Source organism: Sphaerodactylus townsendi, linkage group LG08, assembly GCF_021028975.2.
Source record: "Sphaerodactylus townsendi isolate TG3544 linkage group LG08, MPM_Stown_v2.3, whole genome shotgun sequence".
Classification (NCBI taxonomy): Eukaryota; Metazoa; Chordata; class Lepidosauria; order Squamata; family Sphaerodactylidae; genus Sphaerodactylus; species Sphaerodactylus townsendi.
In genome coordinates, this window is record NC_059432.1 from 9,605,893 (window position 1) to 9,619,210 (window position 13,318).

The following is a 13,318-nucleotide window of genomic DNA, read 5'->3' on the forward strand; positions in this document are numbered from 1 at the left end:
TCTCGAACCTTTCCTGAGTCTTGTCATTGACTGGTGTACCAGACCCTTACACAGTGGAGGAACTCCTGAGGGAGTGAAAACTTCTTTTTCTCTTGCCTATCAACATATGCAAGCAAAGCCTTTGATTCTGTCTCCCGAAAGACAGGTGGACTTGTTGCCTATTAGAGGGGCAAGAAAACCCCTCTCATCCCACATATGCCTTACATATAAAAAGCAAATGTCTTTCCCTACTTGGTAGGTACAGGCTCAGAGAATGAAATAGTTTACATCAACAAAAGTCATGGTCATGGACAGAAAATCCTCCCAGTGATGCAACAATCGCTGAACTGTTAGATGTGTTGCAGACAACAACCAGACAACCAGAATGATCGTGATTGGTGAAAAGATCTGCTAGTTATTCTGGTTGGATGATGTTCCTGTCAACTACATATCTACTGAATCAAATCTTTCCCTTGCTGACCCTCCTGCCTCCTGGGAAAATGAAGCCAACCATTAGCCTGGACATAGCACTTTGACTGAGAAACTTCTGTCCAGTCCTGAATGTCAGAAATCTGAATTTGGAACATTTATGATATACAAATGGACATATTTCAATTGATCTTTTACATTTACCCTTTCTAAAAATGCAGTGTTTTTAATTAGATACATATTGAATTGTTATTGTAGTAGTAGTAGTAGTAGTAGTAGTAGTAGTAGTAGTAGTAGTAGTAGTAGTAGTAGTAGTAGTAGTAGTAAGTTTATTGTCTTGGCCATAGGCCTTCACAATCTCTTCATACACAGCATCATAAAATTAAAACATATGCAAGAAACACCCCGTGTATACTGACATAGTTAAAAAGTCCTTTAATATATTTGGTTCTTATAGTGCAGAATGTCCTCATCTGTGTCACTACCACAGATACATTTGTAGTTAGATACCAGCACATAATTTTTATAGTACTAGCTAAGTTGGACCATTTCAATTCACTTTTTCTGGTGACTATCTCAAGAAACAAGCATCTCTCTTTCACATGTACACAGAATCTACTGATTTGCAAACAAGAAGCAGCAAACCAAAATTAAAATTAGATATAACAACAGTTGTATATTGTGCACAGCTTTTTCAGGGTTAAACTCAATGTATGTCAGGACTGCAATTCCCAGCAATCACCAGTTCCCACCTTTTTGCATTAGAGTAGGAAACTGAGCTGGGGAGCTATGTCAGACTGAAACTACGTAGCTCTGTCAGAACCAATGGGAGACCAGGGACCGGGGCAGAGGGGAAAAGCTGTCTGTCTGTGACTGTCTGTTTTTAAAATAGAATAAATACTGGAACTGAGAACAAGAATCCTCAGTTCCAGCACCTTATAGGTCAATTCCCCACCGGAAAAATGAATGTAGATACTAACCGGTTTGGGAAAAACCGGGATCTTTTGAGCACGGTTTCAGCGTCCCCACTGCAGGTTCTGCCCCACAAACAATCCTTGTTCCCAGAAACGCAGCAGCAATGAAGGATTCCCCACTGAGGCAGATTGAATGCGTGATCCGCTCAGGGGCTATTGTAAGGTTGCGTTCCAACCTTGAGGTGGCTCCTGCTATAAGTTTTGGCGAGGTGCCTGGAATAGTTATCAGTTGATGCTTTCTTGTCTGTGTGAAACTGTCTGGGTGATTTTCTGTGTGAGAAACTAAATTGTTTACTGTTTTGTTACTCTTGGTGGGAACTTCTCTGACGCCCGTAAAAGCGGCTGCTTGTGTGTGGGGGAGTTAGTTCCTGCATTGTCTGTTACTGATTTAGAATGCCAGCTCAATAAAGAACTTAATACAGTTGCTTTTAACTGGACTTTACTGGGTCGTTACAGATATTCTGATTGGCTGCTGTGTTGGGGCGGGGCGGGATTTTTTATTTTTAACCTTGCGAATCTACGTCTGCACGACCATGCGCAGAATGAAGCAAAGCCCTGTTTCCGCACCCCTCCATGTGGTTGAATCCACGTGGATACGACATGTAGCACTGCTTTGTATTGCCTTCTATTCAGTCAATCAGTCAAAACCGGCCCCATGTTGCTTTGTATCCATGTGGATCTCCTGTCTGCGAAAAAAAAGGCTGTGCATTCTCATACCTGAAATATGCAAATATAGTTCATAACAACTGAACTCCGAGGAACTGAATTCTGAGGAAATGGAGCCTTTTCTTCCTTATATGGAAAATCTGAGCTCTTTAGCTCCCCCTAATGGACCCTGGGTTACACAAACAGAGCTTCAGCTATAGCACATACTGTTGTATATAAATACCGTATATACTTGAGTATAAGACCCGAATATAAGCCGGGGGGCCTTTTCAGCTTAAAAAATGTGCTGAAAAAGTCGAGTATATAGGTATTATGTTCCAACACTTTGTCTGTCTGGATTCGACAGTCCCACAAGATCTTGACCTTCTCATTTTCCATGACTGTCTCTGGACAATGTTCCCACCAATTTTTAGCTGTCCTAATGTCATAATTCCTGCAAAAATTCCAGTGGATCATCTTAGCGACTGAGTTGTGCCTCTGTACTTAGTCTGGGCGATCTTTTTGCAGCAACTGAGGACATGACCTACAGTTTTGTCAGCTTCCTTGAACTGCCTGCACTTTGCATCATCTGAGGGTTTTTTATTCTGGCCTTGATCATATTTGTCCTAATGGCCTGCTTTTGAGTGGCTAAAATCAGGGATTCAGTTTCCTTTGTCAGAGTTCCAGTTGTTAACCACAGTTAGTTCTTTGTCCACCTTGTCCTTGATCTTCTCCAGAAATTGGCTGTGCAATGCTTTATTGTGCCAGTTTCAGTTCTCATTTTAATCACCTTTTCCTGTTCTCTGGGCTTTCAGCAAAAGTGTATCAAGGGGAAATGGCACCTGGGGACAACACCTCCTCCAGGCACCCCCATGCTCATGGGTGGGGCTTGGACCAAACACCCCCACCTCTCTGCAGGCCGGCTCCTGCTGTCCCCAGGGCCTGGGGAGGGCAAAAGTTGGTCTGCATGTGCACCTGGGAACAGAGGCTTTTCTAGGCAAACTGGCGCCCAGGGACAAAACCTGAGCTTGGCGCCCCCCCATATGGGCAGCCACCCTCCCACACTACACCCAAACAATGATTTTTTTGCACCAGCTCACACAACACCCCCCCCCCGCAAAACATACATGGCTCTCTCCCCACCAACTCTTTCCTAATTTTATCCTCGAACCAACCCTATGAGGTAGGCTGTTAATCTGAGAAACAGCTCCAAGCCAGTGCAAGTGGGTACTAAACCTCTCGAGGCCACCTCACCCGCCACCAGCAGGCACCCCCAGCATTTTACCTCCAGATACATAGTTTCAATATATTTTGATGTTGAATATGACATTTGTCATGTTTTTGGTTGAAAACATTGGCTCTAACTTGATAAAGGCAGGTCCACTTAAGAAGGGGACGTGGCTCCGTGATAAGAGCATCAGCTCTGCATGCAGAAGATTCCAGGTCCAGTCCTTGGCATTAAAGGGAACAGGCAGCGAGTGAGTTACTGGGGCTCCGAAGCAGTTCACACATACCTATTTCTGACTAAAAAAGAGCAGCAGTGGTGTAGGAGGTTAAGAGCTCATGTATCTAATCTGGAGGAACCGGGTTTGATTCCCAGCTCTGCCGCCTGAGCTGTGGAGGCTTATCTGGGGAATTCAGATTAGCCTGGGCACTCCCACACACGGCAGCTGGGTGACCTTGGGCTAGTCACAGCTTCTCGGAGCTCTCTCAGCCCCACCCACCTCACAGGGTGTTTGTTGTGAGAGGGGAAGGGCAAGGAGATTGTCAGCCCCTTTGAGTCTCCTGCAGGAGAGAAAGGGGGGATATAAATCCAAACTCTTCTTCTAAAACTGCACAGCTTAGAGAGTGGCAGGAAGGTGAGGAGGTGCAACCCATGAAAAAAAGAGATTGCACATTTCTGGTTATATAGTTGCTCACTTTTACCAGTTCCCCTGACAATTGTGCAAGCTATATTGCCCCAGCATGTAAATAATCCTTCCCCTCCCACTTTCTCCCACTGTAGCTGGGGAGGGGAGAGTAACCTGTAAAAGAAGAAGAAGAAAAAGAGTTTGGATTTATATCCCCCCTTTCCCTCCTGTAGGAGACTCAAAGGGGCTTACAATCTCCTTGCCCTTCCCCCCTCACAACAAACACCCTGTGAGGTGGGTGGGGCTGAGAGAGCTCAGAAGAACCGTGACTAGCCCAAGGTCACCCAGCTGGTGTGTGTGGGAGTGCAGAGGCTAATCTGAATTCCCCAGAGAAGCCTCCACAACTCAAGCGGCAGAGCTGGGAATCAAACCCGGTTCCTCCAGATCAGAATGTACCTGCTCTTAGCCACTGCTCTTAGCCACTACGCCACTGCTGCTCTTTTTTAGTCAGAAATAGGTATGTGTGAACTGCTTCGGAGCTCCATGCAATGTGCAAGGAGTAGAACAAGCAAACGGAAGGCTTGCAATTTAGTAGTGGTAGTTGTAATAATGTGTATGTATGGGAGTGAGGTGAAAATAGAAAATTGCATTGAAACGAAGTGGGACTGCCGAGACTGAATCAAGACGGTATAATTGGTGGGGAGGGGATACAATTATGTGGGTAGCAATGGGAAAGGGGGAAGCAGGTTCTGGTGAAGAAGCCCAAGGAAAGGGAGGGGGAGCGCAAAGGTGATTGTGCAAAGTGCATATTGAAGAGCGTGCCTTGCTTCAATCAGAGCATAACAGCCATTCTTCTGTGATCCTAAATGGCTTTACTCAGAAGTAAGTATCGCAGATTTCCATTCCTTGCACCCCAGTAAAGCATGCACAGCACTGCAAGAATAGCCTCTGCCGCCCAGCACTCCACAAATCAGCCTCCATCCCTGAAGACGGGAAGGTGGCCAACGTCACACCAATCTTTAAGAAAGGATCTAGGGGGGACCCGGGAAATTACAGGCCAGTCAGTTTGACATCTGTTCCTGGTAAATTAGTAGAATCTATCATTAAAGATAAAATTATAAAACATGTAGAAAAGCAAGACCTGCTGAGGAAGAGTCAGCATGGCTTTTGCAGAGTCAAGTCCTGTCTTACAAACTTACTAGAATTCTTTGAGGGTGTAAACAGGCATGTGGATAAGGGGGAACCAGTGGACATTGTCTACTTGGATTTCCAAAAGGCTTTTGACAAAGTTCCTCACCAGAGACTATTGAGAAAACTCAGCAATGAAGGAATAAGAGGGGAAGTCCTCCTATGGATTCAAAACTGGTTGAGGAACAGGAAGCAAAGAGTGGGTGTAAATGGGAAGTTCTCACAATGGAGAGATGTAAGGAGTGGTGTCCCCCAAGGATCCGTATTGGGACCAGTGCTCTTTAACCTATTCATAAATGACCTGGAAGTAGGGGTGGGTAGTGTGGTGGCCAAGTTTGCAGATGATACCAAATTATGTAGTGTGGTGAGAACCGCAAAGGATTGCGAAGAGCTCCAAGCGGACCTTGATAAATTAGGTGAGTGGGCTAAGAAATGGCAAATGCAGTTCAATGTAGCAAAATGTAAAGTGATGCACATAGGGGCAAAAAATCCAAACTTCACATACACGCTACAGGGGTCAGTGCTATCAGTCACAGACCAGGAAAGGGATTTAGGCGTCTTAGTTGATAGTTCCATAGGAATGTCAACTCAATGCATGGCAGCTGTGAAAAAGGCAAACTCTATACTGGGGATAATTAGGAAAGGAATTGAGAATAAAACTGCAAAGATTGTCATGCCCTTATATAAAGCCGTGGTGCGACCGCACTTGGAGTACTGTGTTCAGTTCTGGTTGCCACATCTCAAAAAGGATATTGAAGAGATAGAAAAAGTGCAGAGAAGGGCAACGAGGATGATTGAGGGACTGGAGCACCTTCCCTATGAGGAGAGGCTGCAGCGTTTGGGACTCTTTAGTTTGGAGAGGAGACGTCTGAGGGGGGATATGATTGAAGTCTATAAAATTATGCATGGGGTAGAAAATGTTGACAGAGATATTTTTTTCTCTTTCTCACAATACTAGAACTAGGGGGCATTCATTGAAAATGCCGGGGGGAAGAATTAGGACTAATAAAAGGAAACATTTCTTCACGCAACGTGCTGCCACAGGAGGTGGTGATGGCCACTAACCTCGATAGCTTTAAAAGGGGCTTGGACAGATTTATGGAGGAGAAGTCAATCTATGGCTACCAATCTTGATCCTCCTTGATCTGAGGTTGCAAATGCCTTAGCAGACCAGGTGCTCAGGAGCAGCAGCAGCAGCAGCAGCAGAAGGCCATTGCTTTCACATCCTGCCTGTGAGCTCCCAAAGGCACCTGGTAGGCCACTGCGAGTAGCAGAGAGCTGGACTAGATGGACTCTGGTCTGATCCAGCTGGCTTGTTCTTATGTTCTTACTGGAAGGAGGCTTCCTTCCATTCACAAAAAGGAGAAAAGAGCCCTTCTACTGTTTTTTGAATGGAAGGAAAGGAAGTTCACCTGCAAAATCACCTCTTTCCCCGCAGCTGGTGCAGGGGACTTGGGAAATGCAAAGCCCCCCTGTGCACCAGCTGAGGGGAAAGAGGAAGGTTTTCAGGTGGATCTAATTTTTACAAGCCTCATGGGGCAGCTGGGGGGGGAGGATTTGCAATCCCCCCCAGCTGCCCCACAAGGCTTTTAAAACACCACGCAAAACTACCTCTTTCCTCTCAGCCGGTGCATGGGGGACTTTGCATTTGCCAAGCCCCGTGCACCAGCTGAGGGGAAAGAGGCTCTTGGGGGAATGCATGGGAGGAGCCTGGCATGAATGGAGGGGAGTGGGCAGCGCCTCTCTTCTGCAGGGAAGGGACTCCCCTCGAAGGGGAGGGAAGCAGGCTGCCCTTCAACCTCACACCCCGCCTGAAGGGTGCCCATCGGCCAACGTTGGGAGACGGAGATCCGAGAGAAAATGTCCTCCTGAGCACCCCCCCCACCCCATCGCTAGGCCGCCCTTCGCTTACCTGGGCCTGCAGGGGCCGGCTGGGCTTCCCTTCCCTCCTGTGCTGCTGGCCAGTCAGTCGGCCGGGGAGAGGGCTTGTGGCCACACACAGAAGGCACGGCACGGCATGCGGGGTCAGAGGGAGGCGAAGCTTCCCGTCCTCCTGCTCCGGTGGCTCGCTGGGGCTGGGAGGCGGAGCACACTCACTGCACAGTGCGGCTGGGCCAGTGGGCCACCGTGCAGAGTGGGCAGGGCTGAGGCAGCCTGAGCCGGCTGCTCTGTAAAGCTTGCCGGTGCTGCTTGCTTGAACTGATGCAGTCTGTGGGGGGGACGGGACATTTTGGCGCCCCCACGTGACTGAAATGGTTGCGCCTGGGGGCAAGGGGTGCCCCTCGTCCCTAGGCAAATTCGCCACTGCCTGGGACATGGGTGATCCCAAGCTCCTGTAGGCCGTTTGCCTCTGGCTTTCAATGTCTGTCCTTCACTTCAGTTGATGCCTGTTCTTGACTTTCATTCACACAGTCAGGAGGGATTAACCACATGATGACGGGAGGGGCTGAGCTGCATGTCCAGCATTCGAGCGGGAAGGCACTGCTGGCATTTGAGGGCATGTGTAACACTGGCAAATGAGCAAGTGAATGAATGGATATAATAATAAGCCTTTATTTGGCATAACAATAATCATAACACAATAAAAAACCTGAGATAAAAGGTATACAAATACAAAGGTTTAAGATAAAATATAAATTATTGATTGTGCATCACCTCCAGTAAAAATTGTGCAACCAATTCACAAGTTTCATTGTCAGAATTGTCCAGAAGGAAAGGAAGTCTACCTGATTCTCCCATTTCACTAGGTATCCTAGAAAGAATATTGGAATATTTTGATCTAATATTAGCAGATTTAGGGCAGCAAAGCAGTTGATGTGCCAATGTTTCAATTTGTTGTTCACCACAAGAGCATACCCTTTCGCTCATTTTCAAGTTGTTAAATCTACCACGCAATAAAGCGGAGGGGAAAACATTGAAGCGAGCAAGTGTGAGGGCTCTTCTCTGCATTGGATTAGTCAAAAAATACAAATAGGGAGCCATCCTGTTTTGATATAGGGGTAGTGAAAGATGTAAGGGTGAACAAGTTTTCATAGCAGCCCTAAATAAATTAATCCATTCGCTTTCCAACAATTTTTGTTTTAACAAGTTGTAGGATTCTGAACTAGATAGCGGGAAAAGCAAGTCGAGAGATATACCAAGTGATTCAATCTTTCTTTCGATCAGAGAGAACCATGGATTAGCCTGAGTATCAGACAAAAGTAGGTGAATCAGCGAGTGCTCATCATGCGAGAAATGCAGGCGAAGCCACAATTTAAAAGCTCTCAACCAAGCCCTATAAACTAATGAATTTTGGCCCAGTTCTAAACAGAGGGCCGCATACGGTACACAGTTTGGCAGGCCCATAATTTTACGGAAAAAATTTGGATTGGACAGTATTCAAGGAGTCGTCAACTGCTTGGAGCCAGATAGGTACTCCATAAAGTAACTGCGCTTCTATCTTAGAGTTAAAGATTTTTAGTGCTGCTGGGACAAGGGAGTGGCCCTTTCCATAAAAGAAGCGTGCAATGGCAGAATAACTGATGGTAGCAGCTGCAGTAGCAGCTTTTTTGTGGGGTAACCAGGAGAGGTTATAAGAAAATGTAATTCCAAGATATTTGTATTGGTTAACCTGCTCCACTGGCACTTTATTAATCGCCCAGTTATGTTTTTTGTATTGTTTGGCAAAGATCAAAATCTTGGTCTTTTGATAATTGATGACTAGTCCGTTATCTGTACAGTACTGCCCACATCTATTCAGCAGTCGACTAAGTCCAACTTTTGAGCGAGATAGAAGGATGGTATCATCAGCATATAGAAGTATTGGAATATGCCTTGAGCCTAATTTAGGGGCATGGTTATTAATTTCCAATAAGACTGATGGAAGGTCACTCAAAAATAAATTGAAAAGGGTTGGTGCTAACACACAGCCTTGCCTCAAACCTTTAAAGGTAGAAATAGAATCAGTCATGAGACCTTCACGTGAGCACTTAACTCTGCAGTTTGTGTTGGTATAAAGTTGCCTGATTAGAAAAAGAAGTTTATTGTCTATTCCTTGTATAGCCAATTTATTCCAGAAGTTCTCTAGAGACTGTGTCAAAAGCTGCCTTCAAATCAATGAGTGGATATGAGGACAGGTCTTGGTTGGTTGCAGGCCCTGGTCTTTGGGCAAGAAAAGGTTTGCCTCCCATTGACTGTGAGAAGAGTATAATTTGCCAGCATGGGTCGTGAGGTGTTCAGCCAGTTTGAGCTGAGAGCCATAGTATTCTAAGCTTGTTGTAACCCTCCCAAAGCCCTTTTGGGGGGTGGGGGGGTAGGCAGGATATAAATCCAATAAATAAATAGAATAAATAATTGGCCAGCGCATGCTTCTCCTCCTCCACTGTTGGCTTTAATTGAAGAGTCTGCCACCAGATCTCTGGGAAAGGTCTAATCTATCAGTATCACTGTGTGGGTGTAAAGGCATGGTGCACTGTCATCAGCTTCTCAGTTTTTCTAACCAGTGCATGCAACTCAGCCTGGGTCCAGTTGATGATGCCCACAGTGTACCTGATGACGGGTGTGGCCCACGTGTTGACGGCCTTGATGGTATTCCCACCATTTAATTTGGATTTCAAAATTTTCCTCACCCTCTGGGTGTATTCTCTGCTGACCACAGTCTTCACTTGCCTGTGCTTGATGCTATGCAGCTGCACAATGCCCAGGTAGTTACAGGCTTCCTTTTGTTTGCACTTGATTAGTTGACGATCAGGCATTTCTATCGCATCACTTTCAGGGACCTTGCCCTCTTCATCGCCACAGTGGCGCACTTTTCCAGCTCAGACTCCATCGAAATGTATGTGCTAAATATTCAGACTGTGTTCACCAGTGACTAGATTTCTGTGTCTGATTTCCCATACAGCTTCCAATCATCCATGCACAGCAAATGGGAGATTTTTCCCCAAGTCTTTAGCCATCTGATATCCTAACTTTGTTTTCTTTAAAATCACTGTTAGTGGGATCACGTTAAGCAGTAAAAATGATAGTGAATCACCTTGGAAAATTCCTCACTTGGTGTTGAATTTCTGCCTGATATGCTACTTGCAAAGGAATAGGACATCTTCTGGAACACAGGTGGTAATGTGTGTCCCAGTCTTGTCCAAAGAGGTCCCCTCTGCACCATCTCTGAAAGGAGGGGCAGAGGGGAACTATGGTGTACAGAGCTCCTTGGGGATGGGGCGGTTTATGAATCGAATAAATAAACAAACAAACAAACTCACTCACTTTTGGACCTCAGCAGTTGCCAGATATTTGTTTTTCTCCCAGAGGAGGGTGATCCTGGAAGTTCTTCCAGTTGTTTCCAGGAGGGCCAATCAGTGACATAACTACATAAAATGGAACCTGGGGCAGACTCTGAATTTTCTGCCCTCCCTATGGGCCTTCCATGCCCTGCCGCCCTGCCACCCTGCATCCTGTGCCCCACTTACCTTAGCAGACAGCCGGGCCTAACAGGGCGAGGGGCGAAGGAGGAGGGGCATGGCTGGGTCTGGGTGCAACATTGGCTGGCCTGGTGGGCCTTGGGCATGCTCTCCAGAGAGACGGAGAGCATGCCAATGGCCCACCATGCTGGCTGACGGGCATAGGCCTCGTCCCAGCCAGAACGCACATGTTGCGCCCAGGCCCAGCCACGCCCCCCTCCTTCCCCGAAGTTTGGGGTGTGTGTGGAAAATCATGAGTCAACGGGGGCTGCCCTGGGCAAATGCCCCCACACGTCCCCGTTGCAGCTGTGCCTGTGGGGCCAATCCTTACCTCTTCAGTAGGAGGAGCACCGCATGGGCCGTGCTGGAGTCAAGACCGGTGGTGGGCTCATCCAGGAACAGGACTGGGGGCTCTGTGATCAGCTCCATCCCAATGTTGGTCCTCTTCCGCTCTCCCCCAGATACCCCTCGGATCAGTTCTGTTCCTACCTGTACATGAGGAGTTTAAACTTTAAAATGTCACCATGAAAGCCTTTGACCTTCCAAGCAACACCCTCTAACCCCCAGGAGTAAAAGCTCCCTCGCAATGTGGGTAGCCAGGTAATCTCAGAATAAGGGGAAGGGCCCTGGCTCAGAAGAAGAAGACTTGGCTTTTATACCTCACTTTACCCCTCCTTTAAGGAGACTCTAAGCAGCTAACAATCACCTAGAGATGGTAACCGGCAACCCACAGAATCTGTGGGTAAGCTGGCCACATGTAAACACCAAATAGTAATGCTAACCCGGGTAAAAAGCTTGACAGGCACATGAGATTAAATATACATAATCCTTGGTATTGCAGTTTGAAAAATGATTAATAATGTATCTGAATTTAATAAATGGATGGACAAATTCTTGAGTTGAGATGGCTAAATCACACGCCCTGCAATTTCCACAGGCATCAACAACAGGTAAACGCATCTTGACAGGCTCGATATCGGTCCTGACCAGACTCTGTCAAGTCTTTTATGTTGGGTACACTCATAGACCAGTTAAACAGAGGATTTTGGAACATTCCTGTAACCTCAGATTAAAAAGGGCTGATGAACCTGTAGTTCAACATCATAGGCATAAAAATCATGCAGACCTGAGGTTTTTGGTTTTGTATAAATATCATTCCAAGCCCATTTTGGAAAATGTGCCCCAAATTCTGCTTAGAGAAGAGGCCAAGTGGATTTTAAACTTAGAACCTTTCAAAAAAGTTGGGATTTGAATCAGGATTTGGATTTGAGCTATATGTGAACAATATCACTTTGTACTACCATATTCCTTTAAATCTCCAATCCTGTTATGTCTCTTTAAATTCTGTCCATCTTTGGCTGAAACAGCTGCAAACAATATAGGCTAGCAGGCTCGGCTATTTGTTTCTCTGCTAATTATTGGGGATGGTTAAACTACTAGATGCATTTGACTCAAGAATCTTCTGAAGTTATACTTTTTGGCTAGATGTTTTGTTACCTGATATGGAGGAATGGCTCCTCCTCCCTTTTTCCTCCCCTCCCATCAGGTATCATAGATTTGGAGGACTTGAAAATGCCAGAGGGACATCAGGAAGAGCTACCTGTCCTAGGGAGAAAAGGTATCTTGACCCAGCCTGACCAGGTCAAAAGAGGGTGGGGCCAGGGAACTGATAACCCTTCGGGTGTGGGTTGGTATATTAAATGTGATTATAATAAATAAATAAATAAATAAATAAATAAATAAATAAATAAATAAATAAATAAATAAATAAATAGATAAATAAAAGTGCTGGGAGTAGACAGGTGCTGACTCTTTCTGCTGGGTCACTGAAGGAAGCAGACGCCTGGGCTCTGGAGAGAGCAGCCATTTTTGAACCATGTGCTCACCCAGGGAGCTCACTCAACCTTCCAGGTAATGGGATCTCTGTGAGAATTGTAACCTTCTAAGCTTTAAGGCCCTACCCTATTATAACAACTGCTTGGTAATGTTTAGATTAAGGGATAGAGGATTTGCATTTATATCTCACTAGCAGGGCACCCATGCTTTGCTACACATACTTAATCACAGGCTCTCTATGAATTTTTGGGTGACATTCAACATACTTCTTTACAGCCTGTTTGTGAACTTTGGGGTGACATGCAGCATATTTCCTCACAGCCTTCTGTGGACTGATGGGTTTCACATATTTTGCAGCAGCTTCCTGTAGTTGTCTTTTTCTAATGCAATGTATTATTGCTCTCTTTCACCTGGTGGGCTCCAAAAGACGTCATGTGGAAGCAGCCGTTGTATTTTCTGGATGCAGAAAGTAAGTGTTCTGCCATTGGATGCTGATGAGTGAGAAGGCTGTGAAGAAGTTCAGGGTAGGGTTGAAGGACAGGGAGCTGGACTGTACTGGCACTGCAGCACATTCCTGGGGACTCATCCCGCCACTTCAGAGCACGACAACAAGCATAGGGTGATCAGAGGCTGAGAGCAATAAACTTGTCTGCACAGTAATCAATCTGATGTCCTTATGCAAAACCTGACAAATGTTTAGTAGTCCAAGGTGATAGTGTGGTTTGTAAGGTATGTTGTTAGTATTTGGCTGAAGCGATGTTGTTGACGTGAGGGTGGGTGGAGTAGTACTTTTTCACAGCCTGTCTGTTAACTTCGGGGTGACATTCAGCATGCTTTTTGCAGCTGGTTTGTTGAAGCTGGAGGTGTCTAACGGTCACCCTTAGAATGTTCGTGCAGCATGTCTGTGGACTGAGGGGCTGGTTTGCCCTTAGAATGTTCACGCAGATGGCCAGAGATGAGCAGTTAAAACAGTAAATGTGTA

At 46.0% G+C, this 13,318-nt stretch overlaps 1 protein-coding gene across 1 annotated transcript in view; it reads right to left on the reverse strand.

The window, feature by feature from the left end:
• LOC125438171 (broad substrate specificity ATP-binding cassette transporter ABCG2-like) overlaps nt 1-13,318 on the reverse strand; it is an 89,296-nt gene that overhangs the window by 32,595 nt on the left and 43,383 nt on the right. The window contains exon 6 of the mRNA XM_048506410.1: nt 10,832-10,989. Within this exon, the coding sequence (XP_048362367.1) occupies nt 10,832-10,989 (158 nt within the window). The remainder of the gene's footprint in view (nt 1-10,831; nt 10,990-13,318) is intronic.